Here is an 18,691-nt window from a genome sequence, read left to right as displayed (position 1 = left end):
AGAATAGGGTTAGAACAGGGCAGAAGATCTATTAATTCTTTCCAAAGCACATGGTAAGCAAATCCACTGAGTCTAGCACAACAGTTGCTTTCAGCAGCACAGAACTCAAATGGGATTCAGAAAATTATTTCAGGGTTAGTAAATAAACTTTTAAAGCAATCTCAAGGCAAACAATCTTGACCAAGGGCAGGAGGCTCTTACCATCAAACCCATCTTCTTCTGTTCCCAGTTCATCATCTGAGCAGATGTTCAGCACGTTTACCAGCATCTCTGTCACTAAAATGGAAAACAAGTGCAAAATTATTGATATTAAGATTCCCTGGTCTTCCAGAGAGCAAGCTCTAGCCTCAGCAGTGTGAATAAAAATTCAGTGCAATAACAGCACCCATTTTTTAAACAATAGGACCTGTTTTACACATGTAGTAATAGAAGCTGAAATTATCTTGTGTAGCTAATAAAAAGTACAGGTTTCCATAAAAATTTTTCCAAATATAACAAACACCACAACAAATAGACCTTAAAAAAATAATGTGCTTCTGATTTCTCTTTTTGCAATTGTCAATGAAGTATGTAACATTTGTTTTCTCCCCCCATACCTTTTTGCCTTTCACTCAACTTGGGTAACAGAACTGATCCCTGTACTCTGGCTCCTACATGGTAGTAGGATTTGATTTCCCTGCTCAGTGAATGGAACATTCCAGTGGAAAAAGTTACAGCAAGAGGGATCACAGAATATTTATTTATTTATCCAGGTCTGGACACTGTACTGGACACTGTTCAACAAAATATTAACTGTTTTAAGATGCCCTCACTGTCCCTTGAAATTCAGGACAAATACACTAGACATTGTAGGTTCCTTACAGACAGAACTATTCTATATTGAATAGATATCATCATTACTGGAGAATTCAGACTATGTTCAGCTTGCTTATTTTGGAACTTGGGCATGAAGGAGTCAGCCACAGGCTACCCCTACCCTGATCTCATCTCTTTCACGAAAGACAACTGTGAGACACTAACCAGAGAGCACACAGAGTGAGAACAATGAAAAAGCAACCCCAGCAAAAATCACAACCAAGGAAATGTAATTTAGAAAACAAAAAAGCCAGAGTTACAAGGTAAAATGTGAAACGATTAGCAGATTAAGAAAAACTCCACTACATCTACATGTAGTAAGCATCATTAAAAGGGTTACCAGGCATGTCTAGCCTTGTACTAGCTACACAGGTCGAAAATTTAAGTTTTTTAGTCAAGTGGTTATAAAAATCCTTTTCTGTGACAACAATGATGGCTTGGAACATTAGAAGTGTGGGACAAAGCTATATTTTTTTCCTACTTTAGTGAAGGATTTTCCTTTGACGGGATTAGTGGAAACACTTTCCACATTAACAACAACCAGTGAAACTAACAGCTTCCTACCTTGGTTGGCCTTTGAGGGAAAAAATCTATATTAAGAAAAAAAGGAAATAAATAACAAGCTGTGTAGAACACCAGTTCTTACATTCATGAATGTTGTTTTGCATAGAAAGGAATAGACTGATTTCACTTCTTTGGGCTCTAAAATTTCCAAGAAATTGGTAAGCATGACTATTGGGAAGACGTGAAGGAGAAAAAAACCCCACAAGACGGAAGAAGAATGAGGGACACCTACCATTTCAGAATGTCAGCAAATCTGACCATGCATCCTGTAGCCCCCCCTAAGGAGGCTGCTGATGGGAAGCCTCTGAAAGAACGATCTTACAGGACTGCAGTGTGTATGGAGAACACGACCAACATAAAAACAGACTGGCTGAGTTTACGGCCAAAGAAAATGAAAGCGTTTTATCTGCTTCACAAAAGTCTGCAACACACGTCAGTGTGGATTATGTAATGTCTCCATTAGTGGAAACAGCTGTCTATTCTTTGTTAATCCCTGTTTCATTGTCTCTCTGCTTTGTTCACAGAGACCTCAGGCGTCTCACCAGCAGCTTTCCTCATACAAAAGAGTAGCTGAAAACAAAGCCGGTCATGACTGCAGGTAAGAGCCACAGCTGGCTGTATTTCCAGTTGCCTATTAAGAGAGAACTGTTATTCCAAGCACCTTTTAAGAGTTTATTATAGTTTTCTGGCAGTAATTGCTGTTGCAGCAATACTCTATAATGGACGGATCAAAGCAAGCTTCGTCTCAGGCACTGAATAAAATGACTTGGGGTTTAGGCAGTTTGCATTCTGTATTCATTTAATATGCCAGACCAAAGTGTTTTCATGCCTTTTGTGTGCCCGCCATTCATACATAGCATGAAACTGTATTCAGGCAACATCAAGAGCATCATGTTTCAATAAAACATCATTTGTGTTCTTTAGAGTCTTCTTGCCAGCAATAAGGCACCCAACGCCCTGTGCAGAGAAGGGGTTGAGGAGCAGGTTTTCCTTCTTGTTGGGATCCCTCTACTCTCTCCAGGAACAGTTAGCCAGGCTAGGTCGTAGTATCACCAGCTCTGGGTTTGCTGATGAAAAAGCAACCTATCATCTTATCATAAAGATCAGCTGAGTAAAGATGTAACCACATGTAGTGAAGTCTGTTGAGATGTCCCTTGAGCAGTAAGCAATATCCAAGGGAACACTAAAGAGCTTATAAAGGAAAAACTAATCAGAATTTTGTTCAGTGAATGCACCTCTGGCCTGCAATGCCATAAAATCTATTTCTACAGTAGAAACATAATGGCATCATAGCCTGGAGAGAGTGGAAATTATAAAAACATATGAGATGTGTGAATAACCATTGGTAATTGCTTGCCCCTCTGAGACCTGTTTCTACAGATTTGTCCTCAACAGCAAGACATCTGTCTTCAAATTATTCTTGCCCTTTAAAATAAATGAGGCCACGTGTACAGTGACTAAGAAACCATTTTGGAGTTTTTACAAACAGAACCAATTTACATACCTTTCTCACCCACAAATGGCAAGGACCAGGTAAACACATCCATGAAGTTTGGAAGCCAGTAGGGATGAGGGGAGCAGTTGAACTGCCTGATATTCATAACATTGTTCTCATATTTCAATACTGCAGCTAGAAGGGAAAAAGAAAAGAAATAAGAGACATCGGCCATGCATGTGACTGGCTACCAGACCACTGACAGAATGTAGAGCCCACAGAGCTGCTCATCAGCTTTCACCCACTATTTCCAGCAGTAGCACCTGAATGCCATTTACAATATGATACAGGCTCAGTAAAGTCAAAAGCCATTTTCACTCTGAAAGCAGCGTCATCAGCTTTTCCTGGCACTAAGATGGGCTGATAAGTCAATTAATACCTCTGAGTAGTCAAGAACGTAAGCTCTGGGATCTGCCACCAGTGAGGAATGAAGCAGAGTATCCACAAACCCTCATTTCCCACAGTTATCTGAGCTCCTCACAACCACGGTTTGGAGTTAACAGAGAAGAGCATTTATCACTCAGAGTTTGAATGCTGCTCTTCCAATGGATGTTTTCAACATATTTCATTCACAGTATTGTACAAGAGATGACACTTGCTTCTCACATTATTCAAACTCTAGGATTGTGCTCCCTGTAATATGAATCAATACTAATACAATTTGACTTGCACGATTTAACATTTGCATCATTCTTGTCAACACACACACAGAGAGTCTGTGTTTGCTAACTGGTGGAAATACAGATATTTATGCCATAGCCATTTCTTAAAGCAGTATACCAAGTTCAGTGTTAACTTCTGTTAATGGACTTCATCAGGTTCATACCTGAAATGGTAATCTGAAAAGGTAATTTTGAAATTAGCACTGAAGTCCCACCAAAGGGACTTTGAACACAAAGACATAAAAGTCTTTAAACGATGCAGTTATAGGAGACTGCATGCAGGATCTTAAATCAACACAAGCAAAAAACCAGCCATCACAAGAAGGAGGTGTACCATACTTTGCTTTCCCCTTTCCTCCAGCCTTCCCACCCGTGGCTCCCCAGGAAGGAAGGTACATAGTTCCAGGGACTGGTTATCACTTAATAGCCAGCAATGAAGTTGCACAACTGCAATGTGAGACAGCACTGCAGGAAGTGCAAAGTTGGTTGAAGGGGCTGACCAATTTCTTCTGATTCTTTATCTCCTTTCACTGACTATGTATCAATCAGACAAGAAACCTTTTTTTATGCAGTAAGCTGTTGTTTCCTACAAAAAATTAATAGGGTGCTAAATGTCTTCCATATTGTGGCCAATGACAGAGTCCAGAGTGACCTGGGAGTTTCCAAAACCTACTTACTGATAGACACAGAGAACAGCTCACTAGCAATTATGCAAACTTTTGCTAGGCAGGCATCCTCCATTTAAATAAACCACACTGGACTCTTGCCCATCCCAGTCATCAGTCATTGCACTGCCAGTAAAGGAAAAAATGGCTTAGTACTGCTATTAGCAAAAATGAGAAAACTAGTGTCGATTCTCTTAAGATTTCCACCACTTTTTGGCTGCAATCACATACAGCAGATCGAAATCCATTCTTCTTCTATTAGTGACACAATTGTATAATAAAAATAAATAGTTTGTGGCTCTTAACAGAAAAAATTAGTCAAAACCACACAAAACCAACCACTTAATGGTTGTGAAGATTCATTTAGAAGGATTAAAACTTCAAATTCATCATCTTAGTGAGCTGAGGTAGTTCCCCTTCCCACTATTTCTTCAATTTATCCAGTAAGTCTACTTCTAAATTCTGTGAAATTTGAATAAATAATTTTTACAAGGAACTTTTAAAATTGGACTCTGAAAAAGCCTGAACCATATGCAGAGCAGTTAGAAAACATCAAATTAAACATAAATGTCTTTAGTTCAGTTCTTTTCTTTGAAAGAGAGAGAATTTATTCTCAGATTAGTATAATAAAAAAATCTTCACACCACTTTATCAATTTATATACCTCAGTATCTTACAAAAGAAAGTTCCAATAATACTATTTTAAAAAATTCTCTGTTAATGACCTGTACATCTCTCAAACAAATTACTTCGAAAGCCACTTGAAGAAAAATAACACTATACAATAGAGCAGGGTAATAACAGAGAAAGAAGTCTTCTAAAATAACCCTCCTCTTAAAAGAATAAAATAAAGTAGGGTAATTACCAGTATCGCAAATACTTTTTGGCATTTTTAATTAAAAATCTGTAATTTACAAGCACAATGCACACAAAATATTATACAGATAACTAATGAAGATGACATTTAATATTAAACAAACTGGCTCCTGTTATGATTGTGAAGTTCTGACTACTACTTGAGCAGAAGAAGAAAACTTCATCTGGATCAAGAAGAAAATGCTTCTCAGATAACAGCAGGAGTTTCCCTGAGCTTTTCTGGTCCCTTTCCTTCTTTTGGTCCTAGCTCTCTTTTTCCTCTTTGTTGGCTCTGAAAAGGTTTGGAGTTTCACCTCTGCTTCAGTTCTTAGGCCATCTTAACTTGATGCCTAAGTAGACATAGGAGACCCCAGCAGCCCTGAAAGAGTACAAATCTTTTGAAGATTATAAGACTAGAGGTCACACAGTTGCTAATGGAGGAGACAGAAGACAGTGGGATGGGTTCCTTTGGTTATGAAACCCGTAACAGAGGAAAACCTTACTCTCCAACATTTGCTTATTATTCCAGGCTGCAACCTCAATACTTTTCTTTCCAAACACGTACTAAGACAGATGCTAGCAGACCAAGCCACCAGCCATTATTGTGTATAATCACCAACCAGAGCAAGAATCTTATTTTATTATTCTTAACAGACACACACATTTTAACCTAATTTTGATACTCACTGCTGTAAATAAGTTTTAAATGCTAATGTTTTGTAAAGTGAAGATGTGCAGATATCCCAAATGACATTATACTTCTTTCCAATGTTAGTAAACTGAGATATTGGATCCTGAAATCACATCAGAGTGAAATGAAACACTAACACAGCAGGTAAAGAGCATTTGTACTGTTTAGCTTTAAACATTTACCACAGGCACCCAAGGCTAGAAATATGGGTGTTGAAAACTGTGCGGGTAAGAAACCTCCTTCCTTCAGCTAGAAATGGAGATAGCTCTTCTAACCTTCTCAGGATTAAATATAAGCACCTAGTGCTATATTTCCTTGGTCTCCCTCAGTTAAAAATGAGCTTGGAACGACTGTCTCCTGTGCCATACCTGTCAGATCTGAGTAGATGTCTCAGACCCTCTGGCATCTCAAATGGTGCTTTAAAAGCCTATATATTTGGAGATGAATTAAAGCCCTTAGCAACATGAACAACATTAAACTGTGTGACAGATAGTTCAGAATTTCTCAAAGACATTACATATCCTGCTTCAAGATCTGCCGAATCATTTTTCAGTATTAACTAATTAATCGATAACATTTCCATCAGTGGAAACAAAAAATGAGCATGGTAGAAATACTAGTTCAGAATATTTTTAGATGAACAACCTCAAAATAATTGTAGTGAACAATTTAACTAATTTTCCTGTAATTTTTTTCAGAAAACTCATCCTGAATTTAGAAAATAGATCAGTAAAAGGTCTCTCAAATTCTTCATACCTAAGAAACCATTTCAATTTCTGATTTAATGCTGAATTAACTTCAGCATTAACTGTGCAACTGGGAACACTGCCTTCTCCTCAAGGAGAATTGCTAAGTAACCACAGCATTTTCTGCCCAAGTCAGATCAGGACTAAGGGTTAGTAAAATGCTCGAGAAGTTTAAACATTATCAAAGGAAAAAATTATTTACTATACAATGTAATGATCTAAATAATCCAATACAGAAGCAAGGCTCACTGCAGGTGGGAAAATCTTCCCTTACAGAATTATGAAGATTTTTATTTTACATGTGCAACTGTGTCTTCCAAAGAAAGAACAGAGTAGCATTCAAGATTATATCAATAGACTGCAAAAATCACTTTCGGCAAACTTCTCTGATTCGGCAATGAGATGGCCTAGATACCCTGACAGCTCCTCTTTAAAAGCTTCTGTTTCCGTGACAAGAACTCATCACAGAGGCAGAGATAAGGCATGAAAGAAAACTGATAGGGCAAACAGAAGGTTACATCTCTTTCCTTTCTCCCAAAGTGCTAATATTCCTCAAAGATCATCCTTGTCTTCCAGGTATATTACTCTGCCTTTTTCCAGACAAAAATAATTTTCCCGTTAGATCCATTTGGCTCAGACACATTTCTTTATGTGTATCCTTGGTATACTGCCTGCTGATATTTTATACTGACAGCTGCCACATGAGAGGAGCCCCGAAGAGAAGATACAAGGACTCCCTGAAACAACATCTCAGCCTTGGCCATATTGATCATCATAACTGGTCTGCTCTGGCCTCCAACCGGGAGGTCTGGAGACACACCATCTATAACGCTGCTGATGCTTTTGAGAAAGCACGCAGGATCACCCTTGAGGAGAAAAGACAATGTAGAAAGAATCGTGCCCTGCAGAATATACCACCTAAGGAGTCTTTCTGCTGTGCCTTTTGCAACCGGTCATGCCTATCTCGTATTGGCCTTTTTAGCCACCAGTGTGCTTGTAACAAATGTGGGTAGAGCCCTTCCCAAATCTTCCTTCGCGAAGCTTGGCCATGATGATGAGGACATTAGGAAACATACTGATTTACAGATTTTTTTTATTCTTCTAGTATCCCAAACACTCTTCTGCATGCTTTCTTTGTTTCTCTCCATCATCTGCTTTTCCTTTCAGCAACCACACATGTATGTTGCAGCATGTTGGAAGAAACTTCACAATGGGGTGGTTTTTTTTTTTTTTTATGACGATGGATTTTCTGGTGGTTATCTCTCCACTACAAAACCTAATCTTTTAAAAGTGTTCAAAAGATAATAGTCTGTCTGTAAACAGCTAGTTAAAATTGTTCCCTCAGCTAAAAATCATGCACTTAGTGAAGTGACAGCCAGTCACTAAAATACAAAGTAACGCCAGTGCTTTACAAACAAATTTCACGCCTCTGTAAAATCTTTCACTTAATTTTTCTTTTTTTTGAGGGGGGGTAGTGGTGTCATGAACAGCATTACAGCATGTCCTAATTAAGGCATTAGGAAATATTGCATGCAGGAATGAAAGTTTAGACACGATACAAGGCCAGATCATACCATACAGTAATTTATGGCACACTCTTATTCTGTTGCTATAGAGAATTTCTCCTAGTGATGGGCACCCTTGAATCTGGGGTAAATCTGTACTTACACAACTGTCTCAGAGTTTCTTATCAGCACAGGCTTCCTCTGAGGCCCTGAAGTCACAGGTAACTACCACAATCCAATTAACATTTATCTTCTTGCATGAGCAGAAGCAGTAGTCTTAGAAAAATCATCAATGCACTATTATTTCTTGCAACAAGTTTTAATAATAATCCTAAAGTATCTTTTTCTTTATGCCTTTTAATATTACAAATGAAAGCAGAAATGTTTGAGAAAGCTATGAAGACATCAGAAGTCGCCAAAAAACATATAGAAATTCCTTCATTTTGCCAATGCTCTCCACGATAATGAATAAGAAAGGAATTAATAACAATAATGAAGAAGGATAATCATGGAAAAGGAGGAAATAAGGCACACAATATCTAGGCAGTTTCTAAGTCTCTGAATCACCCCCAAAAGCCTCTCTGTCTCCATTTACTACACAGGGAACCCCTGAGAGGAGCCTCCTAATTGAAAAACCTCACTTTGGCACCCAAAGTTGTGCGTGTGTGTGGCCTGGGGCTGTGACAGGACCAGCAGCCACATGGTGGACAAATAACACACCAGCTTTCACAAAGCAATAGCCAGTAACTAAAAAGGATACAAAAAACTCCCTTCAGTGCCAGAATCCAGCAGAGTAAAGCCAAAAGAGATTGCCATGGTGGGTCAGTACCATGAGACAGACCATGCAGAGGGTCCATGGCAGCACTTTTAACAGCAGATATGCTGAACATGGTCTTGTTTGGGTAGCTTATCTTAAGCTACTCCTGTCAAACCTTCTTTTGCTTTAGAATTATTGCCTCCCTACTCCTCTTTGAGGACATACCTGTTCCCAGTGGCTGCTCTCCTGACTGAAGGAGCCCTTGGATAAAGTTGGCAACCAGCTCTACTTGTTCTAAAGTGCTTTAAAGAAGTACAAGAAACTACATCTGCTTTAATGGGTAGGAGAAGTATCAACCTGGGGTGAAAATGAGCACTCTTAGCCTCTTCCAGCTTTTTAAATAATGTATTTATCTTAAACAACACTGCATTTATAAATGATCCGTTTCATGTCAGTGGGAGCTGGAGCCTCTCAGGAATTTATCTAGACTGACTTCATTAGCTAACTGAAAACCAGAGGCACACTAAGAACGCATACTACGACAGGAAGGCACTTACTAGTAGGAGATTAACTCCTTTTCCAAGGACTGACAATAACCAAGATGATCTGTAAAAATCAATCAGGTTCTGCACCAGTTCATGATGAGCCAGCATCTAGAGCAACTGTTCTGCAACACCTCTGGATGGAAATGCCTTCTTTCATCTCCCAAAATCAGTCAGTCAGAAAATCTGTGTTCTAAGTTAATTCATCTGCTGCAAATCATGGAAGCCAACAAGTACCCATGCTTTGGACTTACTGAATATGATGGTGTTTTTTTTCTTGAAAAGGGAAGCAAGCCCCTAAACACTGTCCCGACAAAGATGCATGAGCAACGCAGCATGGAGAACTATTCATGATGTACTTTAAATACCAAGAGCCAGTGCAATCAGTCACATGAAGTAACACATCAAAACTTCTAATGAGAGAAGCAGGCAGTTAAACTCAATGGAAATTCAAAAAGAGCTGCTAAAGGTCAGCCTCTAAATTTACAACAAGCCATATATTAGAGTGGCACACTGGTGCTGATTTGCCCAAGCTCACTCAGAACAGGTATCACAGAAAGCACACCCAAACTCCAGCTGTGATCACAGATAATCAGCGCCTCTCAGCAGCTTGTGTACAGCCTTCCAACAAAAAAGGCTTCCCACCGGATTTAAGACCTGCCTGCCACAGTGGAGCATCCTGGAACAAGGGAAATGACTCTCTCTTCCAAAATGGAGGTAGTGGAGAGGTGCTTCTCCTTACCACCCAAACTCAGTGGTTTCAAATTCAAAATTTTGAACATGGTAAATCATTGATTTGCATTTAACATTTGCCTTCAAGACAAGGTCTCACATTATTCACCCATTGCCTTCATCGCACAGAACTACCTCCATGCACTAAGAAACAAAAGGTGAACTCTTTCTCTCATCTTCCTTGTAGAGTCTTGTGGTTGCTCAGCCTTCGACATGAGGCAGCCAACCCAGAGATTAAACACACTTCCCCACCAGCAGCAATGATGCCACCAAGATAATTAACACATTTCTTGCTTCATCCTGCACTTTTTAAGTTGCTAGCAGAGCCCCTACTTTTATGAAAGCAGCTACTGACAGTTCTGCTGCATGGTTTGCAGAATAATTTACTAATTTTTCCACAAGTTAACAGGCCTCATACTGACCTCATCACTCTCTACAACTCCCTGAAAGAGATTGTAGCCAGGTGGGGGTTGGTCTTTTCTCCCAGGCAGATATCAGTAAGAGGGCATGGTCTTAAGCTGTGCCAGGGGAGGTTTACGTTAGATATTACGAAGAAATTCTGTACAGAGAGGGTAATCAGGCATTGGAATGGGCTGCCCAGGGAAGTGGTGGATTCTCTGTCCCTGGAGGTTTTTAAGATGAGACTGGATGTGGCACTTAGTGCCATGGTCTAGTAATCAGGGTGGTGTTGGATCAAGGGTTGGACTTGATGATCTCAGAAGTCCCTTCCAACCTGGCTGATTCTACGATTCTATGATCTGATGTGTACAAGCCCCATTATCTAAGTGAAGTGTTTCCTTCCCTTGCATACAGTTCATGGCATAACAGCTTTTAGATTATACATTTCATAATAAAAAATGATGCCTGAAGAAGCTTTCTTTTGCAAGTTTTAGAAAAAAATATTGCTTACTTCCTCCCAAACAAGCATACAAATTAAAAATATCCCTTCTCAAGAGAAATCAATCTCTTTGCAAGGGAGCTACTTTCAAGAATATCATTGAGTAAAAATTATTTTATTTTGCTCACAGGGGAGCACAAATAATTTTAGCTTTACTGGGACTAGGAGAAAGTGAACATTACTTCTCATTTCAAAATATAGGAGAACAGGTTTATTAAAATGCTATATTTTTAGAAACATGACTTTTTTTTTCCCCAGTTCATTAGAGATTTCCGGGAATGCAATAAACTAATATATTCAGAGAAGTTGTAAGCACTTGTAATCAGTGGAGACTTTATAGAGTGTCCAGTGACTCTTATTTGTGCAGTAACCTTTTTATTATATTTAACTTTCTACATTATAGTGTTCAAGGATTAAAAAACCCAAAATAAAGGAACACAGACAATATCTATCCCATGCTTTATCCACTGATGATCTGCCATAAAGTTTGTTAACTGTCTAGACAGTTTCCATATACAAACTCTGTTAATTTTATTGGAAAGAAGCAAGGGTCAAATAATTAATTATAAGGAACATTGGGCTCTAAACATCTTAACTAGAGCATTTCTTAATATACTTCTCTTAGTTAATAGAGCTGTTTTCAGTTTTGCTTTCCATGTAACATTCACTTAACTTGCAGTCAAAATACAGAAATATCCTAAGGCATATTAAGAATATACAGTTAATGTTCAGAGGCATACGTCTGCCTGTAATAAATTTAATTAGGTTTGTATTATGTAATAAATGGAACGAGCATGAACTAATAAAGAGAGGAAGAAAATGGGCATGAACCGATAAATAAAGGAGTGAAAAAACCCCAAAATATTTGAGAACAGAGAAGAACACTGTACATTAACAGGAATTAAATTCTTACCTTTGTTATTGTATACATCTAGATAGTTTGGTGCTGAAAAAATTGTGATTAGTGAAGGGAAGCCTGTTGTTTGGCTTTTCCTGTACATACGATACCTAAGAGTAAAGAGAAGACACTAATTATTACCCACTGTTGAATGTATATTCGTCACTGACCAAATATAGTGCAAAAAACCCTAGTACATTACTGCACTGGCTGTTAACAAATGCCAAGACAGAGAAACATGCATATGAGCTGTTTAAAAGCCATGGGAAAGACTCTTTCCTACAGGCTTTCTCGTTACAACCATTCGGCGTGACCAGTGATCCACACCACTCTTGAAAGCTGTGTCTGTCTGAAATTTAGTGAGCCAGAGGTGAGTTTGTTATGAATTTGCTCAGTGCCTGTTGTTGGAGCCATGTGGCCTCTACAGGCATGCACCCCAGGACATTCCCAGACTTCCCTCTGTGGGATTGCAGATGAAGCAAGCACCAGCAAATGCCTTGGAGATGCAGAGTACTGCCTCCAGAAGAGAAGTGCATGTTCTCCATAACCCACTGGAGATGACAACAAGGCCAGGGGAGGTGGAAAGCATAAGGGGAGGGGAAACAGAGGGTCTGATACTTTCAGTGCTGTGTCTAATCTTATCCAGTCTATTAGCCAGTTTATTAATGTCTCCATCTTTTCATTACCTAACCTTGATACCTTATGAAAAATAAAAGGCTTATTGGACCAACAAATAATCAATCAAACATTAAACTTGCAAGCAACTGGAAACAAACCAACCAAACAGTACTTAGACACAAAGACACCAAATACTGCTCTTTAGTCCTCAGTTGCAAGAAACTGAAGAATCTGGCAAACCACCACAGTAGTTGCAGTGAAACTGTTGTATAGTTTCAATGTAATCTCTTCTACAAAATTTAATTTTTCACCCTTTATCAGAAAGCAATACAATAAAAATGAAATTTCATTACCCCTGGGTATTCCATGCCAGGTATTTTTGGCACAATAATAGCTTGCTTTTAATTGCATTGACGTTTTCAAGTATGTGACAATTCAAACATTCAGAATAGCTTTTTATATGCATGATGAACATTGACCTTATTTGTACAATGTTGCTAATTTATCTTATTGCTATTCAAGTTGGGTAAAGTTTCTACCTCCAAACAAACACAATAATAATTTATGCATGATATGCAAAGCTATTTATTCAGATTCTGATCCTTCATTAATATTTCACAAGTATGATAAATTTCAAATAATAGGGTTAAAATAATTTTTTTAAGCAGCACAAAACTTCTTTCTTTACAATGGCGATAGTTTGCTGGGGAACCATCAATACCACCTCGTGCTTGACCTAAACTGTTTTTGCATACAATGTGTTAAACTCCTTAAATTAATTAGTGATACTCCTGCAGAAAAAGAATTGTGGCTATTGAGCTCCATAATTTTTATTTTTATGAAGTCTAAAACCAGTAGGCCTAGAAATTTCAGATAGCTGTGAAAGACTTGAAAGGTGACAGCTCTGGCCTACATGAGCCAAATCACTTCCCAAGCATCATGGCAATTTGTGCGTCAAAAGTCTCTGGCACATTTGCAAATCAACTTTTTCTGAGATGAATTTGTTTTTCTTTCTAAGTTTGGCATCAAAATAACTTTTGGTCATTTTATGTCACTTAAAATCACTAAGGCTAAGTAAGTGGCATATATAAGGATTCATTAAGTCCTGTAACTCAGTAATGATAAAGATACTGTAATGCCAGTGTATATTTTTATAGCATTAGTAAAAGGTGACAGCTGTTGCAACTTAATTTTCAGTTTTCCATTTCATTCTCACTCATCTCTTCTTCCTTTCTGTGCTCTGTTTGCAAACGGTAAGCCATTATACATTATTATTGCCCCCTTCCCACACATACTTACCCAGCGTCCTGGGCTTCATGAGCTCGGAGTATGGATAACAAGTTATTGTGCTGTAGGAATTCACATACAGCAGGGTAACTGTAGGAAAAAGGATAACAGCACCTGTTATGGCAATATCAGAAGCACTACACAGAGCTCTAGCTTCCAAAAAATGTATCATGCAACATAAAATCAACCCCTGCTCTGCAGGCAGATTTCAGTAGAGACAACACTAGCAGCAGTGTCTTTTTTAATCCCACCCCATAACTGCATGGAATGGGGTGGAATGCTAGAAGTTGCAATTCATTACATAAGAGTCACCTTATGGCTTGGCATGCTGTAAGATTTAACGTACTCCAAAAAAGTGAAATGTAACGCAGTGGTTCCTTCCAACAGGAAACCTCCTCACTCACTAACACTGGCTACTTGTGGGCACCAGAAAATAAGGTGGTAAGTGGAAAGAGAAGAAAAGAGATAGAAAGAAGAAAGACAAGTTAATCTCCAAATTGGGGATATTTGATCTTCCTGAACTTTATCTCATCGACAAATGAGAATTACCTTTCCCCTTGGCAAATTAAAATGTAAATCCTGTGACTTCTGAAACTCCCCAAAAGTGCCCATTGAATACATCTTTCCAAGACATGTTCTACCACATGAGTGAAAACAAAATCATTAGGTGAAAATGGTGATAGTGGGATCTCTGTCATATTCTTTACTGTACATGGACACTGCTGCGTATAAGGAGAATGGAGGAGACCTTTCTAACAGTCTGAGCACTGTGAAAACTATTCTTGCTTTTAAGACATTGAACATATGGAAATCACATTCAAGAAAAACAGAACACAGTTCTGACAGCACAAGTGTGAAATATTAAGTTTTCAGAGAAAAGCTATTTAAAATTTTACACAAATAAATGTTACGGAACTTAAAATTACTTCATTTTGTTGCTTTCAATTTTTTTTTCTGTAATGACTGTTTTCTTCTTGCTTTTAAACTACTGATGACTCTCCATGCCTCTACTGAAGCACAATGGCCACCCATCACTGCAAGATAAGAAGCAAAACCTCTCTTGTCCTGTAGTTAGTAATTTAATGCAGAATCCAAGAAAACTTCCTGGCTTCCCTTGTCAAAAGCCAACTGTGGCAAGAGCAAAACAGAACTAAGAACATGTGTGGAAGAGAGTAACGGAGAAGCGGTGCTGGAATGAAAAAGACTTCACAGGCAAAACCTTACCAAGCCCCCTAAAAACATCTAAGGCGTGGGAGAGTCTTGATTCAGATGCCATCTAGAACACTTTCCTTTTGTTCCTCTTCAGGTCAGTCCTATATAATTTGTTTTGCCTTATCCATTTATTTTTCACCCTTGAAAACAAGGAATCATTCAGGTGACTGCTTCATATTTCACGACCTTTCAACTGGGTGGGAAGCTGGCACCTCTGTAAGGTTGCAAGTGGCCTCATCCACATCCCTGCAGCCCAGTGACCCTACATCTGAAAGTCACTGCTGCATTTAATGTCAGTCACTGGCAAGGGCACAGCAAGGTACTGGCATGGTTCTTGCTATTAGCTTAAAGGACTTGCATTTTAAACATTAAACCTGGGGAGAAAGCAAGTGTTATCACCTCCTGTCACTATCTGACTTTACTTCCAGTACTAGCAGTGCCTGTACATCAGCAGCAAGTGAAGCTGCTCAGGTAAAGGAGTTTGAGCTGTGATTCACCTGTGCCTCTGTATCTGATGTGAGCCTGACTAGCTCCAAGTGCCCTAGCTCCGAAAGCGATGTGGTGGAGAGACAGACTGGCATGGGTGGAGAACTGGGCTTCCTTCCGAGTGCAGCCTGCCCCAGAGCAATGTCTGACCTAAAACTGGGACCAAGACACAGATTTCCTTGGATCTGAGGCCCAGGATGTGACTTGTAAACGTTACAATTCTTTCTCCACGCTGCTGGGCAAGTTGGAGAACAACAATCAAAACTGTTGCTCAAAAAAAAAAAATCAAAACTGGTGACAAAGGTGTAAACCTTACACAAAAGCTCTGAAATGTCACCTGATGGCTGGAAAAAAGGCAAAATATACCCTGTGGTAACATGCAGTCACCATAATTATTTTCTGCCATGAATTCAGCTCTCTTCTAGTTCAAATAATAGAACAGATGGAAGGGTTAAAAGAAGGAAGTACTAGGTGTTGGGGTATCTCCAGAGAATCACAGAATCATTCGGGTTGGAAATTATTCTTAAGCTCAACTGTAAATCCAGCATTGCAAAGTCCACTCCCAAACTATGTCCCTAAGCAGCACATCTACATGTCCTCTAAATGCCTCCAGGGATGATGACCCATCTACTTCCCTGGGCAGTCTGTTCCAATGCTTGACAAACCCCTTCTGTGAAGAAATTTCTCCTAATACTCAATCTAAACCTGCCCTTTTGCAACACAAGGCTGTCACTTTCTGTGCTGGCTCTGAGGCACAGTGGGCTCACATTGTGCCTGTAAATAAAACAAGCAGACTTGCAGAGCCTCTAAATCTCCAAATGTAACTCATGGTCAGGTATTATGCTAAGAACAGTGTGCATTATCAAAGACCCTGCAAGAGCAGACTGTTTTGCAGTACTTTAAGAGCAATATAGTCATACTGTTATGCAAAATACCTTTATTAAAGCTGTCTTAAACGTACTGAGCAAGATAATAAAAAGATATCAACTTTTATATATTATACAAAAAAACTGTTGTCCTGGGCATGATTTCGTGGACCAGCTTCAGTGCTCACTTGCAATCAGTTAACAGCCTGATGAGAACTCACCAAAAAAACCCAAAAAAACCCCCATCAATCTAATGCATCATCTTCCTTCAGATTATCCAAGAGAAATGCTACTACTCGCTTCTAACCTTCCTGGATATTTTGAAACTGAAATGTCATTTGCAGCTAGAGGCTAAAAACTCAATGGAATGCTATATTGCTGGTTTGGACTTAGGCCACCTGGCATATATTCTCAGATGCAGGTCTGGTATCTGGAATTGTCTAAAAAGATTACCGTTATAAAATAATTTCAATTCCCAAATTACGCGGGGTATCGTTTTGGCAACTGCAATGATCTCAAATGCTGACAGGCTGCCATTCAAACCACTAGAAAATGAGAACTAATTTGCATACATTTCTTTTCATAATTAATTGTGACTAAATGTAGACTTATGGTACATTTTGTTTAGAAATTTTTACATTAAATTCTGGAAACTGGGGTTTATAATGAAAAATCTGATAGACAGTTGATTATGTTCATTATCAGTGCAGCTGCTCAAAATGTCTAGGTTATTATTTTTTTTCCCCCAAAGTATTCTTTTCACCCAGTGTTAAGTATTGCTTTTAAAGAAGATATAATGAAGTGGTAAAAAATGCTCTTAAATAGACATGATACATTCTTCTTTCCATTTCAAGTACAACAGTGGTGGGTTTTTGTAACCCTCAATGATCTTATTCTTCATAAGTGCATACAAAATAGACTTCTACCAGCAGAATTTGGCTGATTCTACAGGGCCCACACCTAGAAAGGAAGAAATGCCATACAGTGCTCCATGCAAATTGACCAAAAAAAACCCACTTGCCTGTCATCTTTTCTTCTAAGTGAATGGGATGGGATCTGCAATGTACCAGCAGTCCTATTACCCAGACAACTACAACACACGAGAAGTCTATCTGGATATTTTATTTTGAAAAAAGTAAAGCAACACATAGGCATTTTACTTCATCTCCTTGTTGAAGTGGAGGCTGGGGAGAAGCGAAGTTTCCACCATATATATGTAGCTATTACATATGCTATCCATAGCTATCTATATAGCGCTTTCTTAATATCTGTTTGCTTTATATTAAACTATATTCCTCAACATAAAAATACATGTCCTTCAAGTGAAAAGCAGGAAGTCCTGCAAGATGACAACAAAATGGAGACCATGGCAAAAGTTAGCAGAAACAAACTTTAACAGAAATGACTTTTTCTTGGAAATTTTTTCCTAACTTTTCTAATGAAAATGATTGTCTTGTAATCAAATTCCCTACTAGTTTCTCTACTAGTTTCGCTACCCTTCCAGAAACACTCTTCTTCTTGCCCTGCTTTGCAGAGCCCAGACTGTAATTCAGATGAGCCAGAAATAAAGCAGTTGGCCAAGAGGGAAAACAAACAGAAATCCCCCACGCAACAGGCTTTTCCAGAGCGACCCAGCCTTCTGCCTTCATGTGTCATGCTGAATCATGGAAGAGTGGTGACTCACGGAGAAAACAAAATACCCCTCTGCTAAGCTAGAGAGATGTTATTCCCCATGGAGTATGTAACTGTGATATTCCCTGCTTTGACATCCTTCTTTCATTAAAATGCCTCATGCACAGTTTACTAGTTCTGAGGTCTCTTTTGCATAATCACTGATTACTTCTACGCAGTTTTGGAAGAAAAGCAATACTTTGCTAATATGAACCAAAATGGTAAATGTTTTTAAATTGTTCTTCCACCAACTACTGGAAAAATTGGATGGAATTAATATAATTTTTTTCATATCCTTCACCGTATCATTAAAATGGAGGTGTAAACATTTCTTTAAAAAGAGGACATTGAAATTCAGTCCAAAAGCTTCTCTAAGATTACATGCACATATAAAAACAGGTTTTCAGCAAAGCCCATTGGCCTTGCACTTGACTTTCCATAGGCAAATGCTTTTGCTGCTGTGCCTTCTTAAGCAGCTCCCAGAACATTCCTTTCCACCTGCTTTTTCTTGCTAGTGCTGTGCTGTCTGCAGAGCTGCACTGTAAAGTAGAGCAAGGAACTGCATGGGATCAGAACAAATAAACACATATCTTTTTCGCAGAGTCATTCTTTTAAAACTGGATGTGTTCCCAGGTCTGATGGAGCACACAAGCAATTCTACCAGTACATCTGGGCAGATAATGTGA

At 38.8% G+C, this 18,691-nt stretch overlaps 1 protein-coding gene across 3 annotated transcripts in view; it reads right to left on the bottom strand.

Moving 5' to 3' along the window:
• PPP3CA (protein phosphatase 3 catalytic subunit alpha) overlaps positions 1 to 18,691 on the bottom strand; it is a 184,629-nt gene that overhangs the window by 18,948 nt on the left and 146,990 nt on the right. For all 3 annotated transcript variants that reach the window (XM_027677139.1, XM_027677140.1, XM_027677141.1), the window contains exons 7-10: positions 13,783 to 13,860; positions 11,881 to 11,975; positions 2,924 to 3,049; positions 202 to 276 (exon numbers count right to left, since the gene is read on the bottom strand). In XM_027677139.1, the coding sequence (XP_027532940.1) occupies positions 202 to 276; positions 2,924 to 3,049; positions 11,881 to 11,975; positions 13,783 to 13,860 (374 nt within the window). The remainder of the gene's footprint in view (positions 1 to 201; positions 277 to 2,923; positions 3,050 to 11,880; positions 11,976 to 13,782; positions 13,861 to 18,691) is intronic.

The sequence above is a fragment of the Neopelma chrysocephalum genome, unplaced genomic scaffold, assembly GCF_003984885.1.
Source record: "Neopelma chrysocephalum unplaced genomic scaffold, ASM398488v2 Primary Assembly neopelma1_42b, whole genome shotgun sequence".
NCBI lineage: Eukaryota > Metazoa > Chordata > Aves > Passeriformes > Pipridae > Neopelma > Neopelma chrysocephalum.
The sequence above is the reverse complement of the archived record's forward strand: the minus strand, read 5'-3'. Positions and strand labels throughout refer to the sequence as shown.